The sequence below is a fragment of the Haliotis rubra genome, unplaced genomic scaffold, assembly GCF_003918875.1.
Source record: "Haliotis rubra isolate DU_JTF1 unplaced genomic scaffold, ASM391887v1 Scf268, whole genome shotgun sequence".
Classification (NCBI taxonomy): Eukaryota; Metazoa; Mollusca; class Gastropoda; order Lepetellida; family Haliotidae; genus Haliotis; species Haliotis rubra.
This window is the reverse complement of record NW_025766758.1, coordinates 550,374-575,896: the sequence shown is the minus strand read 5'-3', so window position 1 is coordinate 575,896 and position 25,523 is coordinate 550,374. Positions and strand designations below refer to the sequence as shown.

The 25,523-nt window shown below is 40.7% G+C and overlaps 1 protein-coding gene across 1 annotated transcript in view; it reads right to left on the bottom strand.

The window, feature by feature from the left end:
- LOC124280451 (E3 ubiquitin-protein ligase synoviolin-like) overlaps positions 1–20,543 on the bottom strand; it is a 29,870-nt gene extending 9,327 nt beyond the window's left edge. The window contains exons 1-13 of the mRNA XM_046716388.1: positions 20,368–20,543; positions 16,369–16,461; positions 15,663–15,815; positions 15,435–15,483; positions 14,889–14,992; positions 14,055–14,181; positions 12,263–12,362; positions 12,050–12,115; positions 11,057–11,307; positions 10,789–10,854; positions 4,444–4,620; positions 3,468–3,645; positions 1,990–2,000 (exon numbers count right to left, since the gene is read on the bottom strand). Coding sequence (XP_046572344.1) covers positions 1,990–2,000; positions 3,468–3,645; positions 4,444–4,620; positions 10,789–10,854; positions 11,057–11,307; positions 12,050–12,115; positions 12,263–12,362; positions 14,055–14,181; positions 14,889–14,992; positions 15,435–15,483; positions 15,663–15,815; positions 16,369–16,461; positions 20,368–20,490 — 1,498 coding nt within the window. The 5' untranslated portion in view covers positions 20,491–20,543. The remainder of the gene's footprint in view (positions 1–1,989; positions 2,001–3,467; positions 3,646–4,443; positions 4,621–10,788; positions 10,855–11,056; positions 11,308–12,049; positions 12,116–12,262; positions 12,363–14,054; positions 14,182–14,888; positions 14,993–15,434; positions 15,484–15,662; positions 15,816–16,368; positions 16,462–20,367) is intronic.
- Positions 20,544–25,523: the final 4,980 nt, after the last annotated feature.

The window sequence follows — 25,523 nt, the reverse complement described above, 5'->3', positions numbered from 1 at the left end:
ACGAGTTACCTCCTTTCCACAAGCTCGGGAACGAGGGCGCCACCTCTACCCATGTGCCTCACTCTCTCCTCATATACTGATTCCAACATTTGAATTTACAGGAAATCCAAAGTGTTATTTGGGAGGATGGGAGGGCTGACCTCATGAGTCAGGATAAGTATAAAATATCAATTTTACTCCAAAATTACATATTTTCCTTATCCTGACTCATGCTCTTTTGCTTGTAGCATCCTAACACGGAACGGAGGTGGGAATATCTAATACTTTGGATTTTAATAATTAGTGATTTGAACTGTGATGATTGTAATAACCCTATGGGAACTTCATAAAGGCACTGAACTGATGAATTCCTGCTGCTAACTTATCAGCTGCCATATAAAAAGGTTATTACCATGTACTTATTATGATAAAGTATATATAACATTAATACAATGCTTAAGACTAATAGACTTAAGCTTGTTAATATGCTAGTATAAACTCCTTAGAGTTTGTTAGCTAAAATACTTTAAGATATAACATAGTACTAAGCTTAAGATATGATTAAACTTAAGCTAATTATATAATAGCAAACTCTTTAGAGTTTGTTAGTTAATATACTTATATGATATATCGAGACACAAGGGGAAGTAGCCTGGCAATGCAGGTTGCCCCTGGTGGACACAGAGTAGACCTAGGGCGCCCGGTGATGCGGCAGCTCAGTGGAACGGAACCCGGCGCCGAGGAGGAACCTGCCGATATACAGGTTTCCCGGGCAACCCGACTGACCCGTGTGGCGCCCGAGGTGTCCCGAAGCTGAGTCGGCGCCCTAGGCGACCGCCAGTCCAGGGCACCAGGGCAAAACCTGCAGGGGCCCGAAGCCTGCATCGCCCGGCCAGAAGCCCGTGGCGAACCTGAGCCCGAAGCTAGGTGCCACAAGGTGCGAGAAGGCGAGGTGTCCCCTGAGCTGGTCTGCGCCTGGGCGACGCCAGTCAGGGCACCAGGCGAAGACAGGGCAAAAACCTGCATCGCCGGCGCCAGGCGCCGTGGCGAACCTGAGCCGAAGCTAGGTGGCCACAAGGTGCGAAGCACACCATCACCTGAGCGAAGCCAGGATCAAGCTGCCTGGGAGGAGGCGTTCTCCGAGCCAGAGCTGGGCGCAATAACCCCAGATGCGTCCGATCCACCCCGGCGACAGAGCGTGCTGAGCTCCTTGCGGAACCCAGACAGCACCGTGTCAATCGAGGCGGGAATTTCACCACAGGCGACACCTGGTGAACTTACCTTCCGAGATCAACACTGCGAGCGAGCTCCTTCACGGAGCCGGACATCAGCGCTATCAATCATCGAATTGACATTATGTTGAAGAATATGTTGCTGCAATAGTGAAGCAAATTGAGTCATATTTAAGTCCAGCAACATTGTTTGCGGAAACGATAAAGGGATTTCCTTAGAAACCTTTTATCAAATATTATCCCGCCTGGAGCAGATTAGTTTAAAACATAACATCTATGCGATGTCGGAAAGAATCTTGGCGTGGCGCAGAAACCCAGACAAAACCACAACCTCGACCTATGAGCCCGCGTTGTGTAAGCGGTATGAAATATGTATCATAATACAACATAATGTAACAGGAATATTGGCCTTAAAGGCGTTTATTATGAGCATCCTTGATCGTCATGAGCATCCTCGGCTAAACACGAGAGGCACACTTTATAACCATCCTGTGGCGGTAGTGTGCATGGCTGCTTAACCACAGGGCTTAAACTGCAACAAACAGAACCAGCCAGTGTTACTAGCAGGAACTGTGAAGCAGCAAACACATAAACACAAGTAATAGCAAGAATAATCGCGCACGGGCGATATATATAAATGCTACAAGCTACAGCCATTTAAATACTAAACATACAATGCAAAGCAGAAAAAGGCTAGCCCACCCTGGCGTGTACTAGTAATAGAGTAAAGTTGAGTGTCTGAAGCGAACACTATCAAAATTACTCAACAACGACTTACCACAAATTAAGCTGAAAAGAAAGAGATTTAGGCAAGCCTACCATATAATAATGCAAACATAATATATGAACTCCCTACTACAAGCTACCAATAACATATAGCAAGGAAACCCGCGATCGTGGCGGTCCGCCATTTTGCCTGCCACATGGCTGGAAAACAGAGAACCCACGGCAAAGTTACAACAAAAGATGAATGAAAATATCCACATATGGCGTCCATCTAGCAGCCGTGTGTAGAGAAAGGAACCATACATACAGATTGAGACTCTTTTACACTCATCGTTATCGGTAGGAGAGCAAACTCGAAGCGAACACCACGCATGCGTCTATTCAACAGAGCGACAGCATGAAAAGTGAGGTCACGAGGTAGAAGGGGCGAGTTACCTGCTCTTGGCAGTGTTGGTCGATGGGGCCCTGTAGGGGTGGTCTCACAAGACAAAACGAGTTTTTTGTTTTGTAAATATTTTATTAAAAATATAGTTACAACTGTCGTAGGATTTAAAATGGACATTTTAATGCTTATATGTACCCCAAGGAGGACTTCTTCTGAAAAAGAATAAAAGGATATAGTGCCGTATAGGGGATCCAGGCGCTTTCTGGCACCGTCCTCTAGGGGTGAAGAAGGAGAGAGAGTGACAAGCATGGCTGGTCAGGGTGACCAATAAGGACGCCAAAGGGCAAAGGGAGGCTACTCGTGGGGTGAGTGATTTTACGTCCGCTTTTTTTAAAGGAGCTTCAAAAGGGTGAGGTGAGGTGAAATTGGACTTAACATCGTGCCTGAGAATATTTCGCTCATATGACGACGTGCATGCGTGTGTATGTGTATGTCTATGTGCGGCTGCTTGTACTAGCCCAAACTGAAGCTGGTTTTATAGTGATAGCCCACTGAGATACCATGCCGCAGTGAAGCATGAATACCCCACTCAGACACATTATACTGACTCCGAGCCGACCAGTCCTTGTTGTACCCATTAATGCCGAGCGCCAGCTTCAAAAGGGGATTCAAGTGTTCCACTATCATTCGCAAGAAGAAGGAGACAAGCAAAAAGAGCATGAGTCAGGATAAGGAATTTTTTTTATAGTTTTTACACTACAAAAATCACAATATTATCAATCACACCAAAATCTATACTGCCAATATTGCTTGTATCTGACCTTGTTAATCTAACGTTAAATTCAGGACATTTTAACATATTTGTATCAGCAAAATCTCAATAGATAGTGTAGTGAACTATCAAAACTGTTTCTCTCAAACTGTGATGAGTTTGGTTCTACAGAGATTTTAGCATTATTCTACACCTGAAATAGGCTTCACACATTGAATCGAACTCAGATCTTTGGTGAACACTCAAACCACGAGACTACCCCACCGCCCCTTCTCTGAAGCAACTGATAACTCAAATCAATGATATTTCACTGTATATCCCTGCATTTCGCTCACAGTAATACAATACACAGTAGATTCCACTTCCAGCTTACCTCATCTGTGAAGCCACTTGGTTATACTGGTTTATAAGAACCATAGCACCATCCAGTAGTGCCTGTATATCACGTAACCACTGAATCCGTGCCTCCACATTCTCTCGCTCCTGGCCCTCCATCATCTTGAGCTCCTCTGTAGACAACCCAGTCATGTTAGACGGAGCTTGTGGAAAGCCTGTAAACACAATAAGCCCTAGTTTCAGTTGTACTCTTAAAACATCTGATCATCACAGAGTGTATGCAGTTCTTAATCGGTCACTGTAAATACATCTTTTCTGTAAAGATCATACTGTTCTTTCATATGTGTTGTGAAGAACATATTGTAGACAATATGTTATAGCTAATACGAAAAAAGTTAACAGTTGCAGTGTGTTATGCAGTTCATTAGAGACCATGAAACATACCATGTTGCCATATTAAGCAAATATTCAAAAATGCCTGCTGACCAACTTCTATACTGATTTATGAGTAATTTTAAAAGCAACCATACAAAGTTCAAACACTTACATATAATATTCCTTATTTTAGGCGGTGGATATAATAATGAGTTTGACTGAGGTTGGAACAATGTTTGTTTTTCCCACTGTGTATGATTTTACTAGAGAGTGAGTGAGTGAGCATAGTTTTACGCCACCTTTGTTAATATTCTAGCAATATCATGGCGGGAGACACCAGAAATGGGCTTCACACATTGTACCCATGTGGGGCATCGAACCTGGGTCTTCAGCATGATGAGCGAACGCTTGAACCACTAGGCTACCCCATGATTTTACAAAGTAAACTCTCCTTTACCAGTGTTCTGAGCACCCAAGATCTAAATCACAGCAAATATATTACTACCATATGTCTCAGAACCATGAAAGAGTGAGTGAGTGAGTTATTATTTAAGTTATCGGCAATATTTCAGCCACATCGTGACGAAGCATGAAAGATATCATCATACTGCTGAATGAAGTATCTGAAAAAGTCATACCAAAGGGAGGGTAGTATGGCATCATAGGAAAGAAGGAACCATATGGGGGCATGGCACCAGGGAATGGTGATGGTGGAGTGCCCGGGGCTGTACTTGTTGCTGTAGAAGCTGTTGGAGTTGTGGGTGTAGTAGGTGTCGAAGGAGTTGTACCTGTAGTGTTTGGGGCCCCTCCTGCTGCTGAGATAAAGATGTAATTTTCTGATTAAAATTGACATTTTATACTTATCCTGACTCATGCTTTTTGCTTGTCTCCTTCTTCTTGCGAATGATAGTGGAACACTTGAATCCCTTTTTGAAGCTCCCTTCAAAAAAAGCGGACGTAAAATCAATCACCCAAGGTTGCCTCCCATTACTGTTTTGGCGCCAAAATCAGTCACATGATAGCCCATGCTCGTTACTCTCTCCATTTATGAGCCCCGACACCCGGATTTATAGGAAAATCCAGAGTGCCATGAGGGGAGGTTGGGAGTACTGACCTCATTAGTCAGAATAAGTATAAAATATCAATTTTAGTCAGAAAATTACATATTTTTCCTCATCCTGACTCATGCTTTTTGCTTGTAGAATGTGATGAAAACCGGTGGTGGGTCAGGCCACTTCTGGATTCATAGGTTGCTGATTTACGTCCTGCATTCCCCCCGTGGGAACTTCTTATGGCACTTGTGCTGATCCTTTTCTTCCAGCTTCCTCTGATGAGTCTGGGGGGGACCACAACTTGTCATATTCTCTGGAACTCTTCTCCTGACATTATGTGTGGTTTATTTACTCCATGTCTTGATGCTTGCATCAAGTGGAGAAGCGACCCTTCTTCATGTACGAGTAACTCCTTTACAAGTACAGGGTCTATCAATCATGCTGGTCTGTCTTAGACGTGCGCATGGACTCTAAAGCTCTAGCTCTCCAGAGCGTTGGCTTTTACAAGTCACGTGAAAAAGGGTGAGATCCATCTCAGCGCCTTTGTGGAACCGTCAATTGTTGTGCTACAACAAGAGGCCCAAGCTGGTGAATGCCGGAGACATCCTCGGTAGCAATGTCTCTGAGGTAGTGGTTGGCAAACACCGTCTCCGACTTCTGTATGGATCATCAGCTGTGCGTTCCTTAGTATGCTGGACCAGTGTAGTAAGGCTTTTATTACTGCTTTCATCACTTCCAAAAGCAGCCCTCCATTATAGTCGAGATGGAGCAGTTTCCATGCAGAGCGAGTGTTGATGCCAGAGCTCTGACTTCATGAGGGTTGGAGGCTCGTGTATGCTCAAGTCCTGCCGCTTTGTAGGCCCTTAAGATGACGGCTCTCATCCAAATGGATATTGTTGTATGTGAGACTTCTGTGGTTGTCTCCGTGGATAGAGGGATGAAAAGGCGCTTGAATTTTCGTCTCCTGGTGTTAGTTCTTTGTAGGTAGAGTTTTAATGCTCTGACTGGGCATAAGGATAGATCCTGGATATCCTGTGGCCCAAGGACTGTAGAGAGTGCTGGGATGTGGAACTGTCTGTCCGGGCAGCTGGTTCTTTGCTATGAAATCCCATCTCAGTCCTAGATGTACGATGTTACGATGTGCATCAAATCGTATTCGTTCAAAGTCCAGAGCATGTATCTCCTACATCCGTGCTGCTGTTGCCAAAGCGATCAGGAACAGAGTTTTGTGCATTAAAAACTCGTAAGATATCCTTTCTAGTGGTTCGTAAGCGTCACTGGTGAGACGCTGCAAGACTACGTTGAGATCCCAAGTAGGCGCATTAAACGTCTTTTGTTGGTCTTCCAACTTGAAGGAGAGTAGTAGTGGCAGTAGCTCTGGTACTTTGGTCAGCTTAACACCAAACTTGATGGTGATAACCGTGCTGAGGGCCTTTTAACCGCCTCGTTTGTCTTAGATAACATAGGTATTCCGCCACTTGAGGATGCATTGCTTTCATCGCCGTGAAGCCCTTCCTCAAAGCGTATTCCTCAAATCTCTGCCACTTGTCGTCGTACAAGTTGCGGGTTGATCTACGTAGAGCTAGTGTCACTGCTTTCGCTGCTCTAGCGGAATATCCTCTATTCTCAAGCAAGTCTTGATACGCTCCATGCGTGTAACTGGAACACTGTGGGATTCCCGTGTGCTTGCTTGGTGTGCGGATGGATGAGTAGGTTCGGACACTCTGGGAGTTCAGGGTTGGACTTCCGAGTTCTTGCATGAGGATGGGAAACCACACCCTTGCTGGCCAATAGGGCGCTACCAAAATCAGTTGCGATATTAAAGCTGGAAGTGGAAACGCTTAAGCGTTTAGTCCTTCCCAAGAGATGCTTAGAGCATCTGTTGCCCATGCTTATGGATCGGGAATCAGAGAGACGAATGTTGGTAGTTGTTTGTTGTACTTTGTGGCAAACAGGTCTATCAGCGGAGATCCTATCATCTGTATGATGCATCGGAAGGCTTCTGATGTAACATCCATTCCGTCGGGGATGGTTGTGCAGGACAAGATAGGGCATCTGCTATCACATTCTTGGCTCCCGGAATATGGCATGCTTTTATGTAGATGTTCAGGTCGTCTATTATGCTGAACAGATGAAAGCTGAGATCTAGAAGATTTCTTGATCTTGTTGATCCTTGTTTGTTGATGTAGAACGCTACTGTGGAGTTGTCCGTATGGATCATCAGTTGTGCGTTCCTTAGTATGCTGGACCAGTGTAGTAAGGTGTATATTACTGCTTTCATCTCGAGCATGTTGATGTACAGGCTCTGCTCCTGACTCGACCATTTCCCTGCTGCCACTTCGTTGTCAAAGTGAGCTCCCCATCCGTGAAGCGATGCATCTGCGTAGAGATGAGTGCTGCACTCAGGCTCTGATAAATAGGTTCCTCCACAGACATTCGACTTCCGAGTCCACCATAGAAGATACAGTTTCAGACTGTCCGGTAACACGAAGGGGTCCAGACTGTTGAGATGGGCGCTCACGAACACTTGTAGTCTTCCTCTGCGAGTCATGTCTTGAGCTGACGTGAGAAGACCGAGTAGGCTCTGCCAACTTCGTAGTGGTAACGGAGAGAGTAGTGCTTGAGATATCATGTGTTGTATCTTGACCCAACGCTCCTCTGGGACGACTATGTGATTCGCCGACGTGATGAGCCGCATTCCTAGGAATTGAAGATCCCGTGTTGGTTCTAGTTCCGACTTGAGGAGATTTACTAGCCATCCTAGTTGAGTGAGAAGCCTGATGGTTAAGTCTTGTTGCAGTCTGAGTTGACTGAGTTGATCTTGATGAATTTGAATCCCGTCGTCCAGGTAAAACGCACTGCGTAGACCTCGATAATGTAGATATGTGATGATGGGCTTTGTCACTCGAGTAAGCAACCAGGGGACCAACGATATTCCAAATGGTAGCACTTTCCATTGGAAATGACGTCTGAAGAGGAATCGTAGGTATTTCCTTGAGTCCGGATAAATCGGGATGTGAAGATACGCATCCTGTAGATCAATGCTGGCGAGCTAGTCTAACAGACGAACGAGTTGTCGCAGCTGAGGAAGATGTATCATCCTGAACTTAGCGGGTCTGCATAGATAATCTTGGTTGAATTTCCTCATGTGGTAGATGAGTCGGAACTTTTCTTTGGAATGTTTCTTTGGTACTAGGAAGATTGGGGAATAAAAACTGGGCATGATGAGCTCCTGTTTTATCGCTTCGACTGCCTTTTTCACAAGTAGAGTTGTGATGGCATTGTGTAGTTTCTCCATCTGGTCGACATTGTGTAGTTTCTCCATCTGGTCGGCAGCGTAGATATGGGTCAGAGGGTTGCTTGTAAGTGATGGTACTGCTTGCAGTTGTATCTTGTATCCTCTGCGTACGATCTGGGATATGTAGTCGTCCTGAAGAATTCCCCAATTCTCCCAGTAGCGTTGCAGACGTCCACCCACTGTCGAAGGTTGTATGGGAACCCATCCATCAGCGTCTAAATCCTCTGGCACCTCTGGGTGCTCGGCCTCTTCCGGGGTTACACTGGCTAGTGTGTCGATGGACTTGATCATCATCACCTCCCTTGACTCTTTCGTAACTTCTTTGGCTACGTCATCAATTTCCCCTGCGAAGATGGATGATGCTGACCACGGAGCTCTGTACAACATCTTGGTGAACCGCTCACTCCAGTTGCAGGAAGACAGCAAACCTTGTCTTCTCAGGAGCGTCAGGCCTGCTGACGTGGATGCCAGATGTTCGGACATAAACTGATGATCCTTCTTTTGGGTCAGTAATGCAGAGTAAATCATCCGATCCTCTTCAGAGGTCGAGTTCCTGAACTTAGCGATGAGGGTTTCATTGATGGCTCTTGATCTGGCGAGACCAAAGAAGGTACGTCTAGTAGTTGTATCTAGTTGTGCCAGCTTCTTATCCTCTATCTTATAAGTCGGGAGTCGTTGGGGGTTTTGTAGTTCTCATCTCATCAATCCAAGATTTGATCTCTGTATCGGAGAATATGATTCCGCCATCATCTTCAGATCAAGTGGCCTCTCGGTCTGAAGATGGTCGCCGCTGTGAATCCCTTCCTGAAGAGCTGCCTGGAGATCTGCGTGGAGACCTGCCTGAAGACCTGCGCGCAGGTGACTGGTTGGGATAAGGTTCCTCCCTGGAGTCTTGAGGCGTATCTCTGCGCCTTCCAGAAGGTGTAGATTCTCTTCTACGGGATGAGGAGTGCCTGCGTGTGCAGGCACCTGATGGTTGTCCATATCTGAGGTCGAAGATGATCCTTGTGATCTGCTTCTGGAACATCTACAGCAGTCTCATCGTTATCAGGGCTGCCAGGTTCACGCAGGCTTCCTCCTTCACGCAGGCTTCTATCTTCAACAGGATGCGAAGTGCAGACTGCTTGTCCTTCGTGCAGGCTTGTCGTAGATGGGGTCTTCGCCGCAGCCTTCTGCACGAAGCTGCGTCCCATCTGCTCAGTGAACTGCTGCATGAAGATACCCGGGTTGAAGTTCTGCGACGACGGCTGCTGCTGCTGCAGAGATGACGACGCACCTGAGAGGGATGAGGCTTCTTCCAAGGAGCGCTGTACTTGTGAAGAACTGCTGTCTCTGGTACCTGATGTCTGTGTTGATAGATCATCTGTCTGTGCTGGCTGCTGATGTCGCTGTAGAAGAGGATCTCGTCTTCTTCTTAACTGCTACTTCAGGAATGAGGATAGGTGGAATGTCATACACGTCTACTTCGTCTGGAGGGATGATCTCTGCAGAGAAGGACCTCGTCTTCTGTGGTGCACCGTGGGAAGACTTCACCGAAGTCTTATCTGCAGTCGATGACCTGCAGACGATGCCCTGGTCTTCTTAGACTGAGATGAGGCTACTTCAGACGTTGACGATGTCTTCCTGGAACCGGAGCTCCCCTCTGGCACAGCAACATGCTCCGTAGTAGCGACCGGCAAACCACTGGAATGGTGAATATCAGCAGCAAACAATAAACGGTTATCAGCGCATTCACTCGGTTTAGACATGACTTGTAAATGCCTTCTAGACCAGTCCTTAGCACGTCTAAGAATGGATTATAAATAATTATTGAATTCAATTTCAGATAAATGCTGACAAAGTTGACAGCGAAAGCTGGTAGAACATGTAGGAGGACATAATAGATGAGGATCAGCAGCAGACAACCGGTACCTGCAACGAATGCAAGTTTTCATCAGTTGTAAACAAGATGAAATATCATGTCAACAACGTGAAAAAAACAGATTAATTAGACAAAAATTCAAACCATATTGCTGGTATATCTTCCTAAATGCCGTATACAGCTAAATTTTGCGGTAAAGGCTTAAAATTAAAAGGATATAGTGCCGTATAGGGGATCCAGGCGCTCTCACAACCGTCCTCTAGGGCGAAGAAGGAGAGAGTGACAAGCGATCATGTGGGCGATCATGTGACTGATTTAGGCGCCAAAACAGTAAAGGGAGGCAACCTTGGGTGAGTGATTTTACGTCCGCTTTTTTTAAGGGAGCTTCAAAAAGGGATTCAAGTGTTCCACTATCATTCGCAAGAAGGAGACAAGCAAAAAGCATGAGTCAGGATAAGGAAAAATTAATGCTTTCAACTTTTTCACTACAATAAGGATTACATCAAATATCTGGGTCACAACAAATCATCACAGTTACAGTTGATAATAACAGAACACAATACAAAAGTTGCATAATGATTGGATTAGCATTTGGAATAGCTGTATGTTTTAGTGAGTTTTACCTCACCTGTGGAATAAAATCACGGATGCGTATTTTAAAGTCTGTTATCATTTTTTAACATTTTTTTCTTAAAAAGAAAGAAAGCTAGAACTGGGACATAAATAATTAATCTGAAAGGTGAAAAGAATGAAGGGTGTCTGTGTTGCTTACCTTGTGGTTGTTGGGCTGGAAGCTGTGGAGGGGGCCAAAAAGGCATCCCTTGAAACATGGCTTGAACTGTTAAAGAACACACAACAAAGATAGTAAATCATCAAATGCAGCAGGTAAGAACCAAACAAAAGACATTAAAACAAATAGATAAAGATTCTCTGGCACTAGTCACATCCAAACATCTTAAATATCACAAGCCTTCATGATACATTAAACTTGGAGAAATGAGAACTAGCTAGTGGTTTAATTCTATCCCTGTCATACTTACAATTCTGCATCTGGACATCCTGCTCGGGTTGAGGTGGCCTGGCTGCAGGAGTTGGCTGTGGACGGGGCATTCGCAACACGTCCATCCTGCAGGTTGGGCAGGTCTGTTGTCGCTGGAACCAGGATCTCAGACAGTTGGTGTGGAAGATGTGATTACAAGGCAGTTTTTTGGAAGATGTAACCATCTCTTCTCGACAAATAATACACACATTGTCCCCAGCTTCTAGTTCCTCTGGAGTTGCATCTGGGTACCTTTTAAAAAGAATAGAACATTCAATCATAACATCAAAACCCTTAATGCTTTCGTACGGTTTTTTGCATGAAGTTAATGAAAAAGTCTAAGCTAAAAACATATGACAACGTAAAATACATCACTAAAATTTATTTGTGCCTAGTGGGCAAGTCATGAAATGAATGTACCTAACAAATATTCTTGGAGTAAGTGAAGGAGTTGGCATGGTTTTACAGTTTATAGCAATAGGCTACCTCACTGAAGCCCTAATCCTTGGCACACTGAGGACATTTAGATTTTGTTGGTTTGTTTGTTGTTCAAGGCCACACACAGCAATATCCAAGCTATATGGTGGCGTTCTGTAATTAAGCAAGTCTGGACTACACAATCCAGTGATCAACAGCATGAGCATGGATCTACACAATGGGGATGCGAGGAACCGATCTCGTCAGTTGCCTCTTACGACAAGTGTGGGCTACTGAAGATCAATTCTAACCCGGATCTTCATGGCTGAGTTTGAGGGAGTTCAGTTTTTACGCCACTTTCAGCATTATGTCAGCAACATTACGGCTGGGAACACCAGAAATTGTACCCATGTGGGGATTCAAACTCGGGTCTTCGGTATAAGAAGTGAAATCTTAAACCAATAGGCTATCCCATCGCCCCTAGAGGACAGTTAGAAGCTATGGAACAGTACACATAACAATAAACTTATATATTCTCAAAACACTTGTATCATGCAAACAGGAATGTATCACTTACAATGTGTTCATATTTCTTATGGCTCTCCGAGACATTATCACATCGTGAAACGCCTTCTTGAAAGACCTTAAACAAAGACATCCAATTTAATTAGGAAAACACTGAAACCTTTTCTCAGAGCAAAAATACAGATTTGCGTAATCACAGAGATAATTACCAATTTCAATGCATTTATGAGTAAATAGATCACAAGGTGTTGGAGTAAGTATTTACCTGAGTGAAAGGTACATCGGTCTGATGGCAAATAATGGGAAGGTGTGCACCTTAATCATAATTGCCATAAACACTATGTACAGCATGACTCGAATGAACCCTGAAACAAAGACAGAAACTTATCAAACCATGAAGAGATTCCAATTGAAGGCTGGAAACAGTGTTATTGCTTTTCCCCATCACAGAGTGAATGAGAATTTTGTTTGTTTATACAATGCCGTCATACGATTCCGTGGTACTTATGTTTCCGTGGTATTTTCTAATGACATTATTTCTCACGAGCCACTCACCAAATCGCGCCACCTATCGATTGTTTACATTCATCAGTCGATCGTCACGGCTCTGACCAAACAATGTTCAGACTTTCATCAATTTGTGTACGTACGTACAGTCATCCACTATTAAAAACTAATGCAACTTTATGTATAGCACGAAATGCACTTTTTGTGCAATCTTTACAAACATTTTCTATAAACTTATTAAGCTTCAAAGTTTTCCAAACCTCGCTCGTCTGCTAGCTTATGCAATCAATAAAAATAATCACGTGACCTAAGGGAGGAATCGCAGCTCTATTTTTTAAACTATGGAATCCTGATAGGGTCACTTCGCGTATCCCGTTGATGAACTCTTACATATTTTGTGAACTGTTAATTTATGCTGAAGAAATGTGACTATTGTGTTAATTTTATAAAATCGTTGACTGTATTACAATTTATCAACTTCGTTATTACTGTAAACCTACATTCACACTTCCGGATTGGCTGTTGACAACGTGTGAGATTGTGACATATGTTGTGCGCCCGTAATTTGATCTTAAGGGAATACCAAGGAAACATAAGACGTCACAAGAGTTTGTGCACAATGGCTGCCTGTCGTCGGATACGGACAAAATTGAACTTCAGAATGACAAAAGTGACATTAAATGATACAAAGGTATGTCGCCTAACACTATGTTATGTTTATATGACTTGACAATATCAGCGATCATATTCATAGTTGTAAATTTCTTAATACCATGGAAACCCATGACGCGAGGGTATAGTGACAATGAAATATATGAAGTTAACATCGATAAGCAAGAAATGTAAAATATACTTGCAGCAAGGGATGTAACTCCCAACTGCTGTCATATTTATGGCATCAAGTTTTAAACTCAAATTCCTAAGTAGCTCATTGTTAAACTTGCAAAGCCTTATTCATGTAGGTTCATTAGCTTCCGAGGAGACTTGTCCAGTACAACACCATGCACTAATTGAGCAAATATACTGATTCTGAGTTATGTTCTGGCAACAATTGTTACACGCATTAGTCTAATATGTTGCCAAGGAAACACACAAAAATAAATTCATCAATAGGCACCAGTTCAGCATGAGTTTGACAAATGTGCAAACTTTCATTATATAACAGTAAACAGTCTTTAAGTTATGATCTGTAAATGAAACATGATGGATAGAAAGAGAGAGTACCAAGTCCCATATCACCCTCCACTTCAGAGTGGCAGATATTAATATAGGTATACACATCATTAGTGCCTCTTCCTTAATACCAATAACTGAAAATTTTAGACCTCGTGCATATTATGTCCCCTAACTTTTATTACAAAGACACCAAACTAGCGTTTTAGCAATGTGGAGAATAATATTTCCACATTTCAATATGTTGGTTAGCATTTATTTATCATGACAGCAATAGTTTTGCTGGTTGACAAATTTAAGAGCAGAATTAATTTTGTGTTTGGTAACAATCCAGGTCTAATACCTGTATAATTACTTATCCCTGAATTTGTACGTACCCATGATAAGCTCTGTATATAAGAGATACACAGCTTTGTTCTCCCAAGGGTTCTCACTCTGTAGATCTACTGTGTGCAGTACGTATTTCATGAAGGTCATCAACACTACTGTCAGTAGGATTGCATACTGAAACAAGTCAGACATAACATTGGGTCAAACTAAAGCTCCAAGATCAAATTTTTCAGGGCTGTTCATAAAGTAGGAATGACAATGAAGCAAACGAGAAAACACGCGGATTAATCCAGATAGTGTGATTTCAAAATTCCTGCTGCATAAACATTTTCTTTATTGTTAAATGCCACTATATTGCAGTAATATAATTAATACCAAACAAATATTCTGAGATTAAAAACTTGCCAGGCACTGAAGTGAACCTAAATGCCATCTCAGAAGGACAACGTAAGAGGCAACCATTGGGATCGGGTGGTCAGGCTCACTGACTTGGTTGACACATTTCATCGGTTCCCAATTGTGCAGATCAATGCTCATGATGTTGATCACTGGATTGTCTGGTCCAGACTCGATTATTTGCAGACCACCGCCATATAGCTGGAATATTGCAGAGTGCGGCGTAAAATTAACCTCACTCACTCACTCAGAAGGACAAATATTTTATGATATTTAACCCCTTCCTGGATGAAAAACAGGATGGCCAACAGCACCCTTCTTTTATCATCCATCCACTACACAGCAGGGAAAAATAAAATGCCTCCACAAAACGTTTGAGATAAAATTTAAATGAATTTCTTCTTGCCTTATACTCATAAGACATCTACTGATCTAGGTACAGATAAGTCTAACAGCTATTAATGGGATGAGATATGTGAGCATACCTCAAATCCAAACACCAACTGCACAGATGCTCCCTTCAACAAGGTGCTGTAGTAAGCATGATTTATGAAGTAAACATCCAAAACACCAAGAAACGACAAAAGTGCTGAAACAAAATAAAACATCAATGATTGACGTTTCCATTTAAAGTTTACCAATCTCAAAGCCATTCAAGGTTACAGGAGTATATCCAGACCTGTTCAGGGGCCAAAACTCATCCCAAAGACAGCAGAATAAATCAGAAAAAATTCCCCCAAATCATATTAAAAATCTTCTAATTAATAGTAACATCTTTGGTAAGGGATCACTTTTATACTACTGACACTGGGATCAATGGAATGGCACTGATTAAAATTCCTTACTTCTACATCCCTGCACTGAATACAGTGTTAAAATACAATGCTGAAATTCTTATTAGTCCAGTAAGCTCAACGAATGATGGTCCATACTATGACAAAAATGTTTTGAACATGAAGCTAAAATGGACTCAATGACAAAAATTATTCGGCACAGATTGTAACAGTTGTGACACCATGATTGATACTTACATAATACTCGACAGTGAAACAATATAGATATTACAGGGCTTCTTTCCATCTGAAATGGAACATATTGCAATAAAATCAGATGTACAGAAAACATCAGTAAACATAACAATAATTCATAAATTTGAATATCAAGAATTTCATATGATTAAAAAGGAAAAACAAATTTACAAACAAAATTAAAACCAGAAATTGTCTACATTATTTTAATCAATAATTTCTATGACTTACATAATCAACCCTATCCTCTGCCAGCCAATGGAAGCACTTTAGAAACAAGAGTAAGGTAAACATGGCCACAAAACGTGGACTGAAGTCATCCCTGAACACTGTAAAGGCCAGGCAAGTTTCTGTGACAGCATACCAGGACCTCTCTATGAGATGCTGCAACATTAGAATGGCACAGTACACACATATGCACTAACAGTTAGGCTCAGAAAAGAAAATACTTCACAAACTCTCTTAAGACAAGATTGAGGAATACAATCCTTTAAATGTGTTAATGGAATCGAGGGATAGTTCTATTTTCAGAAAGAGAAGAAACCTATATTTGGCAAACATGCCAAAGTGTTGTAGATTTACTTGAACACTTTCAAATACTTTTGTACAGTCTGTACAGGAGACAATAAATAGACACATATTTTACTCCATTTTTATGCTTATCACCTACTTATCACTTAGACACCTAAACTGGGCATCAACATTTCTCTTTCTTACTATCTGGGTATATTTCCACCAAAAATACATATAAAAACCCTGCATCACCATAATGATAAATATATTTTCAGCAATGCAATGACAGTTGTAGTTCTGACCCAGCTTACACAAAGATTTATACATTGCTCCAGCCTTGCAGATAATTTACATCTTCAAAACAAACATGCTTCAAATTTATGCTTGAAGACAAGAGTTTGGAAACAGAAACATTTATACATACCTCCATTTCTGCTGCTCTTAGCTGACCGAAAAATATCTTTCTCATAAGTTTGCCCATGAGTATTACAAACACAAAGGCCTGAATGTAGAGCACCTGTAAAGAAACAAAACACATGATATAGGGTTCTAAATAAGATGACACATCAATTATTCAAAATATAATGGCTGGAGTGAGTGAGTGAGTATGGTTTAATGAAGCTTTTAGCAATTTCCAGCAATATCACAGCGGGGACACATGAAATTAACTTCACACATTGTACCTATGTGGAGAAATGACCTAGGTGTTCAGCATAATGAAAGAATACTTTAACATCTAAGCAATCCCACTGCCCAAAAGTGTCTTGGAGTCCTTACTACAGTATTCAAATGTAGCACTCCCTTAAATCAATGTAACTATGCAGAGCTCCAGATAAGATTTAGATTATGTGGGTACTGTACCCACTCTATCTTTTTGGAGTGGGTATTATGAATGTTGAGTGGGTATTTTATTTTCCGTTACCCACTGCTTTCAAATATGTGCGTATTTCAGTCATTTTACTCACCTAAGTGTTATGTCATTGAGTAAGTTTACTAAGCAGGTATGTTCTGCCTTATGTCATACCTAATCAAAACCAACTTAAATATAATGGAAATGATTTCATAAAAAATCGCTCATCCTATACTGACAGTACAACACTTGTCCTATACTAACAGTACAACTTGATAGCAATCGATGTCTTTTTCATTACGCAAACGCTTTTTATAATATATTTCGTACGCATTTGTTTTAAACTTGTTATGTGATCTAACATTTTAAACCAAATGAATTGGTAATGCTAACAATTATTTTTCAATGCATAATTGGAAATTTTATATGCGTATTTTACCCCGATACGCAGCTTATCTGGGCCTCTGACTATGTGATTATTAACATTAAGGCTAATGCAAGAATCTCATGACTTCGATTCTTAACTTTGAACTCAGCATATCAGAACTTGTGAAGTACTGTTTTCTCTTCATGTAGTCCTTGTCCATCACTAGTTTATACTGAATAACGCATAATGTTGTTGTACTTCTGCTAAAGTGCAGTATCATGAAACCTAAGAGAAAGCCAATATTGCCAAGTTATAGTAGTAATGAGTTCAGTTTTACGCCACACTCAGCAATATTCCAGCTATATGGCAGCAGTCTATAAATAATCAAGTCTGGACCAGACAATCCAGTGATCAACAACATGAGCATCAATCTACGCAATGGGGATAAGATGACATATGTCAGCCAAGTCAACGAGCCTGACCACCCGATCCCGTTTGTCGCCTTTTATGACAAGCATGGGCTACTGAAGACCAATTCTAACCTCGATCTTTCAGTTATAATAATTATCATGATTATCATCATTATGACATGTATCTCGGTGTTCACGAATGGTGTTTCAAAGTAATCATAGCACATGGGGTCCTGTAAGTTTCAGATGTCTGTCTGACCCACTGATAATTCACAGGACCCATAGAATAAAAACTAAACACACAGTTCAGATTTAACATTTCTTATATTATAATTGGCGTTGAAATTATTAACAAACGAAAATTTATAGACAGCTTAACAAGTGTGACACATATAACAACTTCAATCAAAGTCATTGTGAAATATACAGTCGGACACTGGATGCCGACGGTTGTAGACTTCTATCGGACTGTTGGTGAATCTGCGCGATTTGTCCTAAGGTCCAACGCTATTCATGAACACTGGATAGTATCTACATTCAGAACTTATCTATCCATGCAGAATATTACAGCAATATTTATCTCAGTTTCAGTATCAGTACTAGTAATAGTATAACATAGCTAGATGGACAAAGATCCCAACTGATACTTCCACAAAATGTCATATTTGTCTAAACGGCAGAATGTAATAGTTCATTATGCTGTTTCTATCAAGACTTCCCATAGAACATTGCTAGCTGGTCTGTAGCTCTGAAAAGAACAGAGCTCATGTGCCATATCAACGGTAAGCTATGGAGGCATATTTCAACACAGCTGCATGAACTCCTGCTATAACATCATGACAGTATACAGATACCATGAGTACAGAGTTAATGTACTGAATGTAGGTTTGCAAAACCTACAAAAGCACCCTCAAAAGTCCTAAAACACATGCTTTTTTAAGGGATAAATGTTCAGCTGTCTGTCACACAAACAAGAACATGGCCCTTTGTGTTTTGTTGTTGGTTTTCATAGGAGTAGAAATGGGATTGTACGCAGTAGGGTAGTCTGTCTCACAGTCCCTGAACCACATTATTTTCCCTACAGCCTAGCCTTCCCTGTAGTGCTAAAGCCCTAAACGAAGCAAGTCTAGATTTCCCTAGGTTCAGGTTCTGAATCTCTGGTCTCCCTAGGGCTCTTTTTCAATTTAAATGGGCTTGTTTGTTACTATCAAAATTATATATATTCAGAGACTAAGCCTTAGTCTAGCAGTAGGGCTGCAATGAAGCTACTTTGAGGTGAATACAATACATAGTTGGAATACAATGATTTACCCGATTTCCATAACACGCCACCAGCTGACGTTTCGGTCTTCATATTCAGTCAAATGATAACAAAATAAACAATGTGATATGTTTTGACCATGTTGACAGTGTTAACTTGTCCTGACAATGACATGTGACGACATTACTGACAAATTAAATAAAAGACAGAGTTGGTTATAATCAGTACACTGACTGAGATACCAGTCCATGTTTTATTCGAAATGACTGAGCACTAGACAGATAAACAAGGAGTACCATCTTTTAACATATTTTGGTAAATGCTGTCAGGCCACCAAACTTCCAATCTATCCATATGGAGACATACAGAGACAATACTTCTTTGAACTCAACAATATTTTGGTAAACTGTTTGGGCACTTTGAGTGGATGAATGGGGATTTGCACCACTGTAAGCAATATTAAAGCAACATTACGGGAGAGGACACTAGGAATGGGCTTCACACAATGTTGGCAATCAAACCCAGTCCTTCAGCATGGCAAGCGAATGCTTTAACCATGAGGCAACCCCACCACCCCTGGGCAAGTTGAGACACTAGGAATATTATGTTCACCACACAACTCAATCATTTCAAGGCAAAGACAAACATATGTTCTGTTATTATTCCTATATTGCTTGCTGTAGTCTGTACGAAAGGTGAATGTTGATTATATGAGTCAGCAATATTCCAGAAATTTCAAACATTTTCTATAATCATGATAGGTTTGTAAACAATTGAGCCTCAGGTAATTGTTAAATGATTTTCTGAAACTATGACCAAACATATTGAGTGAGATGGGTTTCAAATAGCATTTACATGATTTAGTGTTATTGCCACCAGACCAAGCTTGGGACACTAGAATGTGCTTCAAACCATGGTTGGGCTACTGTACCTGTTAATCAAATGTGGGCTTGTGAACAAACACTTTTACCACTAGACCACAACACCACCTCTGATACTACCCCATGTTCTGGGGATGAGACAGGAGAGCACAAGAAGTTGAATCAAAGGTTATTTCCGTGCATGTTAGCCACATCTCCTAACACCAAATCACCCTATTATGCTGATGTTCTTTTGAATTCGTGAACAATTTCTCTGGCCCATTGTGTTGACATTGTGAAATGTAATTTACAGGTCACATAATAGACACAAATAAGGTAATTGTGATGGATCCAAATGATTTTAAATCATACAAACTTGGGTAAAGAGAACGATCTAACTGTTTGTTGTGAAATCTGAAATCGAAAACATTCTGATTTTGGTTTTCCAGTCTTGTTTTCTTATTTACCAGGATTTGCACTCTGGTGCTTATATGGACCAAATTACGAACGAGTTAAATGAATCTCAAAAACGACCATGAACTAAAACAATCATGCTGGTATCATATTTCACATATTGTACCGGCAAGTGAGCAGACGATCATTTTGCCCCGGTAAGACTGCGTGTCAATGCCAAGGTGAAGTTTACATTTGGGTACGAGAAACTCACCGCCATACTCTCGGATTCGACTTGGTAATATACACCACGGAGGGATAAAACTGTTTCTTTTGATAGTATGCATTTCCTACAACGAAACCAGTTAGAGCAAAACTGGCCACTGTTAATACGAGGGACCGCATCTTGCAGTTACGACTGATTGTGTTCCTGTATCCGAGCTTTTGACGTCACCAACATGGCGGTGATTTAGGTCGATTAGTAGGCCAATGTGCTAAAAATAGCACTTGCTATTCGTGGCCTAACATCATTGGATTGGAGGGAAATAGCAGCACTTTTGGTTTTCAGTTAGTAGCCTTTACGCGTGTAGATATATATTGCATTATGTTTCCCAGCATATTCATAAATTACACCTTCATACTTTTTTTAATGAATATACACCCTTGTTTACAAACTGAAAAAAATAATCTTCTGGACACTATTAAAGAATTATTCAATAAATGATATTAAACGACAGGACAAGACTTTATTAATCGAAATATAAAAATTAACCTGAATGTGAGCTGCGAATTTGGAAGAAAGTATTTTATCTGTTTTTATATGATTTTTTTGGCACCTGGCATTATGACTGAAATATTTTTCATTTAAGTTTTGTTCTGAATCGTTGTTATAGTGATACGATCCATTGTGCTGTAGTAAACAGGTTTATATTAAATATTTTAGGGAGATCGGAGATTTCATAATTTGATTAAAAACGCTAACGTTCACGAATTTACACGTGTAAATTATTAAATTGAATGGCCACGTGATGTAAAACGTCACGTTGGTGCATTGTTTAGAACAATACTATATTGCGTCTTCATTGTTCTTGACGACATGAATGGATAATAATATGTCACAAAAACACTTAATTTGGGTTTTGTTTGTTATTATTTCCATACACCGCTTCCGTGGTGTAGTGGTTAGAGCGTCAGCTCGGAGAGCAAACAACGAAAAAGCCCTAAATGAAGTAAGATTCCGTCAGGTTTTAATCTGAAGCTCGTTTGGGCTCCTTTGGAATTTAAATGGAGTTATCTCTCTCGATCCAAATTATAAATTTTCAGAGACTAAGCGTTAGTCTATATGTATTGTACATTGAATTTCAATTAAGTTCGAGCGCTCGAGGGGACGGTGAGGTAGTTAAAGTGTTCGCTCGTCACAGTGAGTGAGTGTAGTTTTACACCTCTTTTAGCAATATTCCATCAATATCACGTGTGGGGAAACCAGGATCGATTCAGTATATAGGTACAATGTGTGACGTCCATTTCTGGTGTCCCCCGCCGTAATATTGCTAAAAGAGGCGTAAAACTAACCTACTCACTCATTCCCTCACTCACTCGAGCGCTCACGATAGGTGAGCCGCAATGTAGTTAAATAAATATGATACATCTTAATTAGGCTTCATAGGTTTCACCAGTTTTATATTCAACCAAATGGAACGTGCAAAATAATTAGTACACATTGGAAAGTACCTTTTTGTCAATTGTGACATATATGCAGACATGCTATTAATAGCAATGCGTGTTGACGCTTCATGCATCTTATGACGTGTGATTTACATCCACGAAGGTATGATGGCCACATTGACCCTCCGTATATCCTTTGACAAATGGTTGGATTGTAACAGACGCGATAACCAGGTAAATCTTAGTCAGCAGTTGACATTCATCCCGACATGTAGCCGCTTCACATGACGTCATCGGTATGTTGTGGTCAGCTGATGACATTCTTGCATACACATGGTTATCACACACGGTTCATCTTCTTTTCTGACAGACAGAAATAATTGTGTGTGTATCCTGTGTCTAGTGATCGTGGGTGTCAATTAAGTTACTTTCCAGGGGCGGATACAGCTTTTTGAGAAACGGGGGGTGCACACTCTTGAGAAAGAGGGGTGCACTCTTCATTTTCACCCGTTTTCACGAGAGGTTCAATAGCGATTCAATAAACTCTCTGGATCCGCCACTGCTTGCCATGTATCCCGAGTATAATGAACGATATATCTTCACCTGAGACAAATGGACCGTTGTCCATGTATATCCCCTGGTATGAAATCTTCACTTGAGACAGATTGTCAAGTATATTCTCTGGTATGAAATCTTCACTTGAGACAGATTGTAACGTATATCCCCTGGTATGAAATGTTTGTTTGAGACAGAATGTAACGTGTATTCCCTGGTATGAAATGTTTGTTTGAGACAGAGTGTCATGTATATCCCCTGGTATGAAATCTTCACTTGAGACAGATGGTCACGTATATTCCCAGGTATGAAATCTTCACTTGAGACAGATGGTCACGTATATTCCCTGGTATGAATTTTTTTTAGACAGATGGTCACGTATATTCCCTGGTATGAAATCTTCACTTGAGACAGATGGTCACGTATATTCCCTGGTATGAAATCTTCACTTGAGACAGATTGTCACGTATATTCCCTGGTATGAAATCTTCACTTGAGACAGATTGTCACGTATATTTCCTGGTATGAAATGTTTGTTTGAGACAGAATGTAACGTATATTCCCTGGTATGAAATGTTTGTTTGAGATAGAATGTCACGTATACTCCCTGGTATGAAATCTTTGTTTGAGACAGAATGTCACGTATATTTCCTGGTATGAAATGTTTGTTTGAGACAGAATGTAACGTGTATTCCCTGGTATGAAATCTTTGTTTGAGACAGAATGTCACGTATACTCCCTGGTATGAAATCTTTACTTGAGACAGATTGTCACGTATATTTCCTGGTATGAAATGTTTGTTTGAGACAGAATGTAACGTGTATTCCCTGGTATGAAATGTTTGTTTGAGACAGAATGTCACGTATACTCCCTGGTATGAAATCTTTACTTGAGACAGATTGTCACGTATATTTCCTGGTATGAAATGTTTGTTTGAGACAGAATGTAACGTGTATTCCCTGGTATGAAATCTTTGTTTGAGGCAGAATGTCACGTATACTCCCTGGTATGAAATCTTTGTTTGAGACAGAATGTCACGTATATTCCCTGGTATGAAATGTTTGTTTGAGACAAAATGTAACGTATATTCCCTGGTATGAAGTCTTCACTTGAGACAGATGGCCACGTATGTTCCATGATGTGAAATCTTTGTTTGAGACAGATTGTAACGTATATCCCCTGGTATGAAATGTTTGTTTGAGACAGAATGTAACGTATATTCCCTGGTATGAAATGTTTGTTTGAGACAGAATGTAACGTATATTCCCTGGTATGAAATCTTCCTTTGAGACAGAATGTAACGTATATTCCCTGGTATGAAGTCTTCACTTGAGACAGATGGTCACGTATATTCCCTGGTATGAATTCTTTTTAGACAGATGGTCACGTATATTCCCTGGTATGAAATCTTCACTTGAGACAGATGGTCACGTATATTCCCTGGTATGAAATCTTTACTTGAGACAGATTGTCACGTATATTTCCTGGTATGAAATGTTTGTTTGAGACAGAATGTAACGTATATTCCCTGGTATGAAATGTTCGTTTGAGATAGAATGTAACGTGTATTCCCTGGTATGAAATCTTTGTTTGAGACAGAATGTCACGTATACTCCCTGGTATGAAATCTTTGTTTGAGACAGAATGTCACGTATATTCCCTGGTATGAAATCTTCACTTGAGACAGATTGTCACGTATATTCCCTGGTATGAAATCTTCACTTGAGACAGATTGTCACGTATATTTCCTGGTATGAAATGTTTGTTTGAGACAGAATGTAACGTATATTCCCTGGTATGAAATGTTTGTTTGGGATAAAGAATGTCACATGTATACTCCTGGTATGAAATCTTTGTTTGAGAGACAGAATGTCGTATATTTCCTGGTATGAAGTGTTTGTTTGAGACATAATGTAACGTATTCCCTGGTATGAAATGTTTGTTTGAGACAGAATGTCACGTATACTCCTAGTATGAAATCTTTACTTGAGACAGATTGTCACGTATATTTCCTGGTATGAAATGTTTGTTTGAGACAGAATGTGTAACGTGTATTCCCAAGTATGAAGAAATCTTTGTTTGAGGCCAGAATGTCACGTATACTCCCTGGTATAGAAATCTTTGTTTGAGACAGAATGTCACGTATATTCCTAGTATGAAATGTTTGTTTGAGACAAAATGTAACGTATATTCCTGGTATGAAGTCTTCACTTGAGACAGATGGTCACGTATGTTCCATGATGTGAGAATCTTTGTTTGAGACAGATTGTAACGCATATATCCCTAGTATAGAAATGTTTGTTTGAGACAGAATGTAACGTATATTCCCTGGTATGAAATGTTTGTTTGAGACAGAATGTAACGTATATTCCCTGGTATGAAATCTTCCTTTGAGACAGAATGTAACGTATATTCCCTGGTATGAAGTCTTCACTTGAGACAGATGGTCACGTATATTCCCTGGTATGAATTCTTTTTAGACAGATGGTCACGTATATTCCCTGGTATGAAATCTTCACTTGAGACAGAATGTAACGTATATTCCCTGGTATGAAATCTTTACTTGAGACAGATTGTCACGTATATTTCCTGGTATGAAATGTTTGTTTGAGACAGAATGTAACGTATATTCCCTGGTATGAAATGTTCGTTTGAGATAGAATGTAACGTGTATTCCCTGGTATGAAATCTTTGTTTGAGACAGAATGTCACGTATACTCCCTGGTATGAAATCTTTGTTTGAGACAGAATGTCACGTATATTCCCTGGTATGAAATGTTTGTTTGAGACAAAATGTAACGTATATTCCCTGGTATGAAGTCTTCACTTGAGACAGATGGTCACATATGTTCCATGATGTGAAATCTTTGTTTGAGACAGATTGTAACGTATATTCCCTGGTATGAAATGTTTGTTTGAGACAGATTGTAACGTATATCCCATGGTATGAAATATTTGTTTGAGACAGATTGTAGCGTATATCCTGGTATGAAATGCTTGTTTAGAGGATAGGCTGTTAGCAATATATCCCTGGTATAGAAAATGTTTGTTTGGAGACAGATTGTAACATATATCCCTGGTATGAAATGTTTGTTTGGGACAGAATGTGGCATATATTCCCTGGTATGAAATGTTTGTTTGAGACAGAATGTAACGGTATATTCCCTGGTATAGAAGTCTTCACTTGAGACAGATGGTCACGTATGTTCCATGATGTG